The 13953-nt window shown below is 40.4% G+C and overlaps 1 protein-coding gene across 1 annotated transcript; it reads right to left on the reverse strand.

The window, feature by feature from the left end:
- Positions 1–2762: 2762 nt before the first annotated feature.
- Positions 2763–13446, reverse strand: copb1 (COPI coat complex subunit beta 1). The gene is made up of 22 exons (XM_079662880.1): positions 13288–13446; positions 11824–11977; positions 11191–11420; positions 10832–11001; positions 10610–10724; positions 10410–10502; positions 10162–10299; positions 9920–10039; positions 9525–9632; positions 9262–9408; positions 8409–8554; positions 7757–7853; positions 7095–7255; positions 6885–7005; positions 6560–6787; positions 5888–6067; positions 5263–5407; positions 5012–5131; positions 3921–4066; positions 3651–3740; positions 3304–3459; positions 2763–3039 (listed from the first exon to the last, which is right to left on the reverse strand). The coding sequence occupies exons 2-22, from the start codon at positions 11912–11914 to the stop codon at positions 2980–2982; spliced, it is 2862 nt and encodes a 953-aa protein (XP_079519006.1). The 5' UTR covers positions 11915–11977; positions 13288–13446; the 3' UTR covers positions 2763–2979.
- Positions 13447–13953: the final 507 nt, after the last annotated feature.

A 13953-nucleotide genomic window follows, 5' to 3' on the forward strand; every position in this document is an offset into this window, starting at 1 on the left:
CACGCACGCACGCACGCACGCACGCACACACACACACACACACACACACACACACACACACACACACACACACACACACACACACACACACACACACACACACACACACACACACACACACACACACACACACACACATCCCTGTCCTGAGACTATCATACTCCCCTGCAGTCACATTCCTGTCCTCACATACAGCCTGAGCACACACATAAAAGCTGTGCCTGCCTTCTCTAACAGCAACAAATTACACAGGGATGATAAAGATGCCCTGCAGCTATAGCTATAGTCATAGTGTAAACCTCCAGTAGGCCTAATAAAAACTGTATTTATTTTTGTTTTCTTCACAAGTCTCCAATTAGATGTTTTGTATGCCATATGAATTAAAAAAATTAAGAAGAAACTACTCACCGAAATACAGTATACTGCTACAAGCAAATTACAAAGTCAGGAGATTGACAAGCTCTGCAGTATCATGTTTCTGATTATTCCCTAATCTCGACTGCTTAATTGTTATAAACCCTTATTTATTGTCTGCATTGCTCGATTGGAAGAACAACATTTTTACATCTCATATTAGATTTCAACACCAGGTTAAGGGTAATTGGTTACAGTAAATATAAAAATGTTACATCGGCCTTCTTCAGTCATTGGAAATCAGAGTCAGAATCGGTTTTATTAATTTATAGGTTTACAGATACAAGGAATTTTTACGTTTTAGCAATGCACAAGAAGAGTAATTTTCCATGAAAATGTAGTGTTTATCTAATTAGATTATCAGCAGTGCATTTTACCAATAAAAAGGTTGATATAAATATCAAATCGTAATGTAAATTCTAAAAATAAATAATATAAACACAAATAAAACTCACTTTTGTTCCTCTCAGATACACCTTTATTAGTGTATCCATGTAACAGTGACAGTTAATGTTCAAAGGCTTAAGGTTGTCTTATTCTAGTCAAATGGTGGTCACATGGTGTTTTCATGATAGGTGCAAATAAAAGGGATGGACTCTGATTTTTTACGTCACTTAAATGGCACTCAGTCTGAAAAATAGAATTAAGCCAGTCTATCTGAAAGGACAGACTTAACTTCAGTGTGTACAAGCATGACTTTTTTGTATTATGTCAACATGTCAAGTAAATGCCATGTTATGACAAATCTGACTACAGGATTATGATGTGCAGGGTGCCAAAGCACTGTTTGATTCGACACATGTGGCGCCACCTAGTGTCAGAAGAAGGAGGCTGGATGCGAAACAGTGCACTAATGTGTCATTCAAAGTCTTGATTGAGAGTATGAAAGTTGGTTTCAGGCATTCATTTAAATAGTTGTTTCATTATGGAGAGTAGTTAGAGTGCTAAACCTTTGAACTCACCCATAAGGCCTTAAGCTCAGGACAAGCTTGTTAGCAGCTGAGAAAGAGAAATGAAGCAGCATTTTTTGTATAAAATGCAGGACAGGCGTAATAAAAAAACTGCCCAGTAAACTGAAAGTGTCCAAAGATATATATATATTTTCACAGTTACCTTGAACAATGAAAAGTATTTTTGACACTGGGCTTGGTGCTATATAGTAAAACCACTTACAAACACTGTTTCACAGACACAGCCCCCTATAAAAGGGTCCCTATAAAAATGATAAATCAAAGAATGTACGAGTACTTTGTGTACAAGACAAATCACCAAAATAGAAAAACTTAAGCTTTTACACCCTGTGTATTTGCTAACGGTTTTATGGAGTTTAGATTTAATTGTAATAATGATGGATAATATCTAACATAAATCCAAAGAGGCCGTACAATGCTGACAGTAGGTTGTCAGTGGCCGTTTCTCAATTTCAAGTATACTACGTCATTGAGTGGCGCCGAATGCTGGGCATTTAAAGTCCTTCGGAGCCACTCAATGATGTAGTATACTTGAAATAGTGGCTCTGCAGCAGCTTTACTCAACATTGAGAAACGGCCAGTAACTTCTGCCAGATAGCCAGCTGTTTATTTTAGCAGCTGAGGCTCTGACCTCAAAGCCACCTTTCAGCCTTTATCTAAACCCCTGGAGAGACAGATTTCAGAGATATTGCAAATGTATGACCGGGGTTGTGACCCTTTAATCTGGCATATTCCCAGAAATGTCCCTTTACTCATACATAAACAGGAGGGAAAGTGGAATATGTAACTCTCTGCCAACACTAATCCATCTCAATCTCATTTGATCAGTGAAGGTAACACTTGCAGATGGTTTTGAGAGTACCTTTGAAATCACTGCAATATTCAGTAGTACCTGAGGTCAAAATAAATGGTGTCCAAGCTAAGGATATGGATGTATTTAAGAGTATTCGTGATGCCATTGTTGGGGTACTGGACTACTGATGTTCATCTTCACACTGTGCACGAGATCACACAAGGTGAAAGCCATTTAACAATGGCCTTCTATAAAGTATTTTCCAAACTTCACCCTTCAACAGTCATTTCTAAATAAAGAAATGAGAAACTCCTTCTCATGAACCTCATCCTCTTTTCCTCTATACAGATGTCCAACTGTTCTTAATATGGCTTTTGACACGATAAGTTGAATGAATGAATCAATTAAAACCTTTAACAGTGACTTGGGCACAAAGAACGATAAATCTAATATAAAGTTTTGAATAGTTGGGCAAACAAACAATAATTATTTTTTAAATAATTGTTTTAGCATTAAGTTAAATCTGCCCAAAATTAAACTACAAAATCAGTGACAGTGAATAAAGCATTAAGCAAAATTAAGTCTTTCTTTTAATACATAGTTTATTGAAAATTAAACAGGACAGAGAAAGAACATTACTGAAATTTAGTTTCCAGACAGAGGTGATGTAAAAAAAAAAAGAAAGAAAGAAAACAGCGGAAAGCCACTGACCATATAGAGTTCTTAATTAGCTGTGATGAAAAGACTGTAAGATGGAGGATGAAAGAGAACAGCAGAGGGGTCAGCTGGACCAGAGTTGTCTCAGACATTTGACTTCTTTTGGGAGAGGTTGATTTTGTCTCCGAGACTCAAGGCCATCCCCTGTGAAAGAAAGGAGAAGATTTATTGTTATAGCATTTCTAGACACTGATAAGAGCAAAATCTTTTAGAGCAACATCACACAGAGCTATGGGCTGTTTCACATTATCACTCTCCCTGGCCATTTCGTCCAATAAAGTATTTAATTCAATGGTATCCTTCCAAAAGACTAATTTGCTGCATTTATCAAGTTGAAAGATAATAAATTCAACAAAGCCTTTACTTCTTAGATGTATAAAGGTTTATGGTGCAGCAGCTGAGACCCACCTGACTTTTGGCTCTAATGCGTATGTGTCCGTTGACAGGAGCATCAGGCCCCAGGTGGATGGGCTTCTCGATGCTGACGTTAGCCAGGGCATCTTCGCCAAAGATTGAACGTGCATAGAGGTTGGCAGCCATGAAGCCGCAGAAGCCCGACAGCGCCTGGGTTGTGAGAAAAGAAGGATAAGAGTTGAGAGTAGTACAGAGTAACAACACCAGAGGATTGACCTGATTCGTTACAAAATGCACCAGCACCAAAACTAATGGCCTATTTCATTTATTTCTATTGGTCGAGCCAGCATTAAAACCTCATTTAAATGATTATCTCTGTTGATGTGATGTCTTATACCAACCTTCTCAGGAGTCAGACACTTCATGTTGGTGGACTTAAGGATATGCTGAAGGTACTCGTTCAGATCAGTGATGTTGGTGTTCACTGTCACCTATGAAAAAGAAAGATTGATTAGGGAACATCTTCAATGCTCACAGTCCTAAATATGGATTTTGGTTTATGGATTTTTGAATGTAGGAAGTACAAAAAACCTGTGTGTATGACAAATGATATCAAACACACTTTTTTAAAGCCAATCTGTCTAGCCACAAAGTAGAAAAGCAAAGCCTACCTTGTTTTCCCACTCAAACTCTGCCCACATCTGTCTGAATTCTGCATCAGTGCAGGACGCAGGCTGGATGTAGTCCATGATGTCAATGTGGATGTCACTGAGGACGACGCAGTTTCTGTCGCTAGCGGCTCCCGACACATCATACACTGGAAAGAAAGGATCAAACATCCCCACAAATTAGACTTACTTCTCTGGTTACAGAGATCAAAACGAGCTGAAGTTCTATTAAAGGGCCCATGTCATGGCCATTTCCACTGATCAGAATTCCATTGTTGAAGTCTACTAGAATAGATTTATATTGTGCAATTTTCCAAACTCACATTGGTTTCTCACACAGCATCTCTGTAAACTACGTGTATTCACTGAATTTCCCTCTCTGCCTTTAACAGCTCGTTGCAGCTCCAATAGCTCCAGCCCCCACCCTCCCTGTGAGCCCAGTGTGCTCCGATTGGTTGGTTCACGTTGTGAATCGCGCTGAGCTCCGTGGAGGTGTGGTTTCCTTGTTTAGTGATACACAGCGAAACACAGCCAAACTCACCCTGAGCACACACAAAGTCACAGCCGAAGTAAAAACAATAAGTGTGGTTTGATATTGAGTAAGAAAAAGGTTGATAAACGCTGTGAGAATGGGTCTGCAGAGAGAATTTCACCGCGATCCCAACTGCCTGTTATCAGCCTGCAGCCAGGGAGGAGAGATCCGCAGAGCTGCATGCACTGAGTGTGTGTGTGAGGAAGTCCGTGGATTGGTCAATTTGGACCAATCAGCAGGGGGCTTAACGTAACGGCTCCGCGGACGTCACGTAACGGCTCCACGGATTGGTCCATTTGGTTCTGGGTACCGCATGACGTTAAGCCGTACCCGGAAGAAACATTGGACAATGATGTATCAGTGATGAATCTCCAACGAGGCGTTTTGGGGAGGTATTTTCTGTGTTAGAGTTTTACTCGCTACAGGGTGTACTTTTTTGAGGGTTTTGACTCTGCAGACCGTTTACATGCATAAAAACCTTCATAACACACAAGGGGATGGGTAATAACTGGAAAAGCATGACATGGGCCCTTTAAGACGATAAACGAAAAGATTATCTTACCAATGTTTCCGAATATGATGCCATTCTCAGTCGAGGCCACTTTAACATTAGCCTTGATGTTAGCAAAATCGTGAGGAGCCAGAGTTAAAGGTGAAGGCTTCTCAACCAACTTGAGATCACCTGTGGGATGGACACAATTAGTGGAATGCAAACATAACGACTAGTAACAAAAAAATACGAGGGGCTTGATCATCATTAAAGGGGAGAACTTGTTCGTATGTCCAGTGAGGTGAAAAAAAAAACAGACTAACCTAAAGTGGCCAGCTCAAGAGTGCAATTCTGGAGAGTGTCATTGGTTTGGTTGACCACCAGCACGTCCAACACAATGTCATACTGGTTGACATGAACATAGGCTTCAGCGTACACTGGGTCTGAGAACCCTGTCAGCTGGGTCACCTAGAGTGGACAAAAATACATGAATACATTTAATCATCAATTATAATGCAAGTACAAATCTTTCCTCACAGTAAGCAATTCAAAAGTACATTTGTATACCATTTACTTTGACAAGGTTTTAACAGCAGTGCATTTGCACAGCAAGACCTCAAGCAGCAGGATTAAAAAAGAAAAATGATACTCGTAGCTGTGTGTGTGTCCCTGCATACAAAACTGTTATACCCACAGTCAAATTAAATAAAAAATAAATAATGCAACAACTTAAATGGTAGAATATGAAATCCAAACGAAACAACTGTTTTTGTTGCCACTGTGCAATCAAAAACAGTAACTCCACAAAAGGCACACTAAGGTGTTCAAATATTTATGCGTTATAAATGGAAGAACAAATGCATAAAATCTCAAAACAAATGAATATAATTCCCAAGTTGATCTTTCTCAATGTAATTTCCAGTTGCAGTGCAGAGCCTGTGGGGGTACCTTGTTGAGTTTTGAAGCCAGGGGATCATTAGCCTCTTTCCTCTGAGTGTTGCCCATAGCAGCCAGCAGACTGAGCTGGAACTGGTCCTCTTTAGAAGTCATCTCGTTTTTGGCGGTCAGCTGCATGAAGGAGATCGGGTCGTCTGCCTGCACTGTTACGCTTCGTTTCTCAGACTCTTTCTGTGGTCAGAATAAGAAACACATTGGGTTATTTTGAAGGGGATAATCGAGCATATAGTTGTCCCACCAAGAAAGATTCAAGACACTTAAATAGTCAGGCCAAGATGTGAAAACAAATTAGTTCGAGACATATGTATTTCAATTAGAATCAAGTTACATTTATCAGCAAAAATATGGAGCAATTATGTTTTTGTCAAGAGACGCTGACACCCTCATAAATTAATGCCATAAATAATAATAATAATAATACATGTTATTTATAAAGCACTTTTCCTGTTGCTCAAAGCTCTTAAAAAAGGCAATACATTCTTAAAAACAAAACGCATTTGTCTTATAAACACTATATGTATATTTACAAACATAAAACTGAATTTGTAACATTCATAAATAAGTGCTGGGTCAAAAAATATGCAATTTACACATAAAATGTGACTTCCTCTTCTTGTGGCGATGCCTCAGCTGGTTAAATAACAGGAGGTTGAATAGCGTTACCTTCTGCGAAAGCTTCTCCTCCTCCAGTCTGACAGTCAGCATATGTGACAGGGATCTGCGGCACTCCTTGTTGAAAATGTCATTCATAAGAGGCGAGCACTCCGACAGGACCTTGAGGCACAGCGAGATGCGGTCCACATCGTCGTCTGTGATGGGCTTCTTGGGCAGAGAGGACTTGCCCAGGTGCAGCACAGTGACCATGATCAGCATGGACTCTGCCACAAAGGACTGAGGGGACAGCAAGACAACAGGGGTTAGAGAAACAGTCAGCTGGTTCATTGTTTTTGACAGAAGTGGTCAGTAGAGTGGAAAGAGGGCGACATACATTTTGTTTCTTTTTGTCTTGAACAATTCCAACATAACGCAGGGCAACTTTGGTCAGGGTGGTGGCCAGGGAAGCTGCCACATAGAAGTCTCCGTCCATCAGGAAGCCTCTGAGTGGAGGTCTGGAACAACAGAAGCAGTGTTTATTGAGTGAGTTCACTGTGCAGACAATCAATGGAGTATTAGAGGAGAATAATGAGCCTTTCTTTACCTATCCTCTTCTTTTTTAGAAGGCCTGTTGGAGCTGAGGGCGCTCTGCGTCACATAGGTTCCCATCTCTGTCACCAGCTTCTGGGCTGGAGCCGCGCTCACTTCATCATCTGCTTTCACCTCCCCCGAGTCTCTCTTGATCTCATTTTCTACGATGGGGATCTGTCCAGGCAAGAGATGGATGTTAGGTCAATTGGGTTTGTCAAGTGAGCTTTTTTCCATTTAATACTAATAACAGGGTATATGCAGGAATCCTGAAGTCAGATGTAATACCTTTTAGGACCTTTTTTAAGACCCTTTCCATACATTTCAAGACCTCATGGCCACTTCGAGTTCTAACCGGTTACATTGGCGACACACTTTACCTCACATTGACTATATACAGTATTGATTGTCCTTCCTCCTTATCTTCCAACCATTTGGACGCAAACTTGCATTTCCCCATAACGATGTTGTTTAACAACCGGCGTAAACGGAGCTTTGCGCGCCATCAAGCAGTGAGCGTGCGATGTCCTGTTCAGATGACGTCAAATCCAACGGGATGCCATAAATAAACTACACAGAATCACACTACACACCTACGCAATGATTACGACCTGACCTGAATGCCGTTTAATACTTTTTAAGACCGGGGGACACCCTGAATAATAATAATGGACGTACCTCTCCCAAGGACCTGCGTACTTCTGTCATCACACTCTGGATGTCATCCTTGGTGCTGCAGTATTCTCCCAGGATCCACAACGCTCCCCTGTAGATCCTGAATTAACACAACGGTGACAATGTTGAAGAGCATTGACAGAACTACGTACTCCTGTATTGATACACTACCTACCCAAATGGCATTCGACAAATGTGACTTGAGGTAAAACATAAAGTGACTATCAGACCAGAATGACCAAAATCAGGCAAATTCATTCTTTGTTTAAGGTTGGTTTGTATATGTTTGATATTTGTGCTCTTGTACCCTTTTTTAAATCACATCATTTCAGAGTAGACATAATTGAAGAACAACTCAAGTGTGTGATTTGGCCTCACATGAGTCTCTTTATTAACACATAGTATAATAAAAAGCATGTGCCCAATGACAGAACAAAATGACAGTTCAGCTCGTATCTTTAGTATTAGTACGAGTAATGACTCCAGATTAACACAAACTGAATAGAAAAGGATGTACTTATTTGTTGATTGACTTGCCTATGTATCCATATAAAATAGTCTAACCTAAATTGTACCTGCTTTTGTTTATATCTATTAGGATGGCATTACCAAGACATTGTATAATATTCCCCTTAATGTGCTTAGAAAGCCTTACTTGACAGTTTTGATGGCGTGAAAGACTTCCAGCATCTTCTCGATGATGAGGGGTCTCAGGCTGTCAAACCTCTGAATGGCCTCCCTCACAAACTCCAGCACGTCAGCAGCAGCTGCCTCATTAGTGTCACTGAGGAACTCCATCAGCTGTAAATCATAACAACACGTAGAAAAGCCTTACTATATACTCATACTTTATTATATAAGCCGCGTTCACACCGCCCTACTTTTTCCACTTTAGTTCCGATATAGTTCCGAAATGTCGCGTTCACACCAAAAAGAGCCGGAACTAAAATGAGTTCATCAGAACCTTTTTTACCCCCTTTTCCGTCCCTGCTAGAGAGCAGGTACTTTGGTGGGAGAAAAAGGTTCCTATGTCTGATTGGCTGGGCGGAAAAGTTTTGTGAAGCCGCCATTTTATTATCCTTGCATTAGTATTAGAGACTAACTTATGGCAACACAAAAGAAAATATGGGAGCGGTGGAGATTAGGAGGTGTCGGCGTTCTGGCGATTTACTCGGGGACTTCCGGCCGGGGACTTCAGATGGCAGTATACGCCGTGAAGTTGTTTGCGGCCTGCCAGTAAACCCAAAGCAGAAGAAGAAGAAGTGACGTCAGCGGCTTCATTTGCCTAATCCACCCCCAGGAACTTATTCCGGTGTGAACGCGATCTGAACTTAGTTCGTCAGAACTAAAGAGTTCTCATGAACCTTTGTGGGAAAAGTACTGCGGTGTGAATACGCCTATAGTGTCATACATACAAACCACCATTGAGACCATTTCAGAAAGCTATAAAATATAACAAATGTCACGAGCATCTTGTTACTGGTGTGTTTAAATGACAGGAAACTCACCACAGGTATGACATTGGCCGCCATGTCAGGGAAGCGCACACTGCAGGAATGGAGAGTGCGTACCAGAAGCTGCCGGTACTTATCAGTGTCTTCATGTTCCGTTACATTGTTTGTCTTGATCACTTCCTTCTTCAAAACTATCACCAACTGGAAAGAAAATAGATTTCACTTTATTGGCAGTATATAACCTGTTTTGTCTGTGTACACGCCTGGACAAAATAATAACAACAACAATAACTTTTGATATACTGCGCGCCACTTACCTCTTCTACATTGCGAGATGAAACCAGGTCCAGTGCCAGCTGCAAGGTCTTCTTCCTGACTTCCAGGTCGGGAGTGCTGAGGACACGCAGGATATCCATCACAAGATCCTGGATAGAAACACAAATATATTGGTGAAAAACAAAATGACTTCCTAACAGAGATGTAGCACTGTAGGCTCAGCAAACTCTTGCAGTGTCCTAATATAACTACGTTTGCTAGATTTTTATATCTTACTGACTTTTCTGCTGCTTTTGACTCTAAAAATGTATTCTGTACATTTTCATATATATTTGTTGTAATTATTGTTGCTTATATGATGTTATATCCTATCAATCCAAAACAGGTTATTGATGGGTAATTGTAGTTTTAAAAAAACAGCAATAATTCAACGTACCTGGAGTACACGCTCGTGAGTGGGATGCTCCTTCAGCTCAATCAGACGATCGAGAACAATGAGCTTCACATTGTTGTCGCTCTCCTTGATGATCAGATCAATGTAGCACTGGGCTGCAGCCTGAAGTCCGACAAAGCAAAAGATGAATAAACGACTGTACAAGACATCACTGCTACTCGCTCCAATGCAGTACAATATCACTACCATATATACGGTATATTGACAAAACCCAGGTGATGTACCTTAACGGCTGTGGGAGCACTGGAGAGGGTAACAAGAGTGCCAGCAGCCTCATACTTCACAGCCGGGCTGGAGGACTGCAGCAGGTTGTAGATGCAGCGGATAAACCGTGCACGCTCAGAGGGGTTAGCATGGCACACCTAACAGACAGAAGAAACACAGCAAGAGTTCAGACACCAAAGCAGCTCTTGTGGCAGTATGCTGTTAAACTACAAAACTAAGATGAATTAGACTTAATGCTGGCACTCACTTTGTAAATCAGCTCCACAATGACCAGCTGGAGAATGTCGCCAAAAGTGTGAACCTGGTCGATACACGTGCTGAGGTAATCCAGAGCTCGATCCTGTAAGATGTGAATGACATTTGTAAGTTATACCTTTGGGATAGATACTGTAAGTCTAGCGGCACACAATTATAGAAAAATAAGGAAATGGGCAATATTTGACAGACCTGATCTGCATGAATCAGCATCATGAACGCATTTCTCTTGCAGCTGGCATCTTTCTCATTGACAAGAAAATCATGAATCAACTCTGGAGCATCTGGGATGAGTTGTTCGAAGTTCCTAAAAGAAATAAAGATCATAAGCTGCTTGTTGTTCAACAGTGAATAAAGTACAACATATGTTTATATTGAAAGTCAACTGCACATAAAACCTTTAACAGTTTGTACCTGTAGATGGTGTAAATGGCCAGGACGGCGTTGCGGCGCACGTAACTGTGGCGGTGCTCCAGGCAGGCCCGGATCGCTGGCATGAGTGGCTCCAGCAACTCGGACTCCTTCAGCTTGCACAGGAAGCGCAGAGTGGAGCCACGGATGAACTCGTTTGGATGCTGCAAGTCCTGAAATTAAAAAAGTGAGGAAAATGAAAATGGTGTGGATTCAATAGTCACAACACTGCCGAACCGTGCTGCTGTTTAGTTTGTTCCCATTCTGATTATAACAAGCATTCTTTTCCATGCTGTATATTGATGACAGGACACCTGATATAAGAAATATACAGATCTACAGCTTGAGTGGATGAATCTTACCTTTCGGTAGGCGTCACAGACCAGGATCATCTCCTGCAGCAGCTTTCCGTCTGGGGTGGTTTTGGGAACAATCTCCCAGAAAATCAGCAGCAGCTTCTTGATGGTGTGGTCTTGAAGAGGCAGCACGAAGCGGATGATGGTCATCAGCAGTCCTGGCAACTTCTCACCATTCAGGATCATGATGATGACCTTCTTCAGGGCTTCGGTCTTTGCCTTGATCTCCCCCTTTTCTGTAGAAAAAAATGTGTCTTACTACTACTACTATCAGCTTAACCCTAAGCATGCATTATGATTTTTGGGATGTTCACTTGTTTGATGAGTGATTCATATTGTTTATGTATTAAAACCAACATTGGCTGCAAATTGTTTCTAGTGGAAAAACATTCTACTAAAGAAATAATTCCTAAGACATTAGCTGACACTGAGATGTGTGGGTTATCCTAAATTGGAAAGAACTTAATTTAATGGAAAATATGTTTTGCTTTTGATTCTTTTAAGCCTTTTAACACTTTAAACAGCATACATTGATTTTCATTCCACTCAAATGTATTGCAGTTGGAATGTAGAAAAATAATATAGTCCCTCTAAGGTTTAAATAAGGTAGCTATGCAAATGAACTGTAAGAATAGTTACCTAGATCAGCCTTAAGTGTGACCTCAGAAGGAGGCTCTGATTCAGATGAAACATTGATCAGAGTGTAACACACGTTCTCTGCAGCCATCATTTTTGCTTCCGGTCTGTAACTGTCTTAGAAGAATCCCAACGAATGTCGATCACTGGACAATAACTGCAAGAAACAGTAAAAGAGTAGGTTCAGTAAAAAGGTGGAGAATTTGTTTTTACACAGATGCATAAACATACAGTAAGTAAAGCAAATGTGTGAAAAAAAAACTGAATGAACATTGGACACAAACAACATACATTTGCTGAATAGCATCATGTCCTTGAAACAGGAAAAAGCACTGTTGGGTCATATTTCATTAACATTTTCATCAGCAGGCAAAGAAGGCATGGCAAACTGTTATAAGTAATTATTATATCACTCACATTCTTACTTTTACTGGGGGAAAAAAACATTATTAAGTGTAAAAATAATGATTTTATTACTTATTTACGGAATTTAACTGCATGTTTATAGGACATTGTCTCATTGTTTATTTAACACTTCAGCCTCACAAACCAGAGGTCCTTCCAGAATATTTTCAAAGGAATGCATGATAAATCAATTAAGTAGTTGTGAATATGTATTAGGTTAGTGTTTGCCCTGCCATAGACTTGTGATCAGTCCTGGGTGATTATCTGACTCAACACATTCTGGGAGTCTTTAGACCCTGAAAGACTTGGGCAGGAACAGTAAATGGAGAAAAATAATGAAGGGTATCTTCAAAATGTTTTATCATTATACAGGTGTTGCCTAAAAAGTGATTTTTTAGATCAATGAGGCATTTGTTTGTGGGGCTTCTATGTAAAACTCTTTCAGAAAAACATCCCCAACAGGTGATTCCACCAGCACCTAGTTGTAACAAAAGGAGGAGCTGAATTAATACTGAGTTGTCTTTGGATAGATGTAATTAACATTAGGTGGTTACTTAGTTACATAATGGTAGTGTTTGCTAGGTTCGGCTTTATTATGTAAAAACGCGATGGCTGTCATCACAAAAACAGAGACAAGAGCTGTCATTGTGACAGAAGAGGCAGTTTAAGTGACAATGTCACTCTCATAGACGGAATGGTTACAATAAGGTGGGTGAATGAAGCTCAACTCCAGAAAGTGTGACACGCAGCGTTAAAATCCTGGTACAACACTGCAGCTACTGTTACAGTTGTAATGGCCCTACCTGCGATAGCAACAACAATTGTGTGGCAAAACCTGAATAAAAGGCAAACATTAATTACTAAGTGGACTATACAATTGGTTAGATTTAGTTAATATATGTGATTATTCGCTAACTAGCGAATGTTAGCAAACGCCAGCTTAGCTTCTGCTCAGGCTAGCAATGAAATGGTGGACAGTAACGTTAGCTAGCTGCCTGAGCAGATACCGCGGGTCGGGAGAGAAAATATCACCTTGGTCAACAAGAGGATCACTTTACCTACCTTATTGCGAGACTTTTATCCTCCGAAGTGGCCTTCGATATCCAGGTTTGGATAATTACATCTGTGACATGTCCCAGGAGCTCCCTTTGGCGAGCTGTCTGTGTAGTTCCCTACCACTTCCTACTGACGTGGAAGATTACTTTCTGAGCCACATCACTGCTACCGTGTGGCGGAAGGCTCAAACGCGAGAGCAATAATAAGGAGCGTTTTCCATTCAAAAACACTATTATAACTATTACATCAATTATTTATATCACGCTCTTTAAATTTGTATAATGTTGCAAGACACGAATTATTCTGTATTCCACCAGTGAATTTGACGGACCGTGGTCAAATGTATGAGACTATTTGTTCAGATTCCCTGTGGATATTGACTCCCTGAGTGAGTTCCCAAAATATGAACTGAAAGAAATAAGCCACTATAAAGCTGCACTCAGCCTGTTGCCAATGCACTGACATTTTGAAATAAAGCTGATTTGCCTTATCACATTACGTAGGCCTACTTATAGGCCTAGAATACTTTATTTGTTGATAACAATATATATATATGAAGAAGAAGATGAACTTAAGAATGTATCATGTTTTCTGGTAATTCGGTGGATAAATCGTACATATTTAAATGGTAAGTGGATGAAAACAGGGTGAAATAAATAATAATAATAATAA

The sequence above is a fragment of the Notothenia rossii genome, assembly GCF_949606895.1.
Source record: "Notothenia rossii genome assembly, chromosome: 2".
NCBI lineage: Eukaryota > Metazoa > Chordata > Actinopteri > Perciformes > Nototheniidae > Notothenia > Notothenia rossii.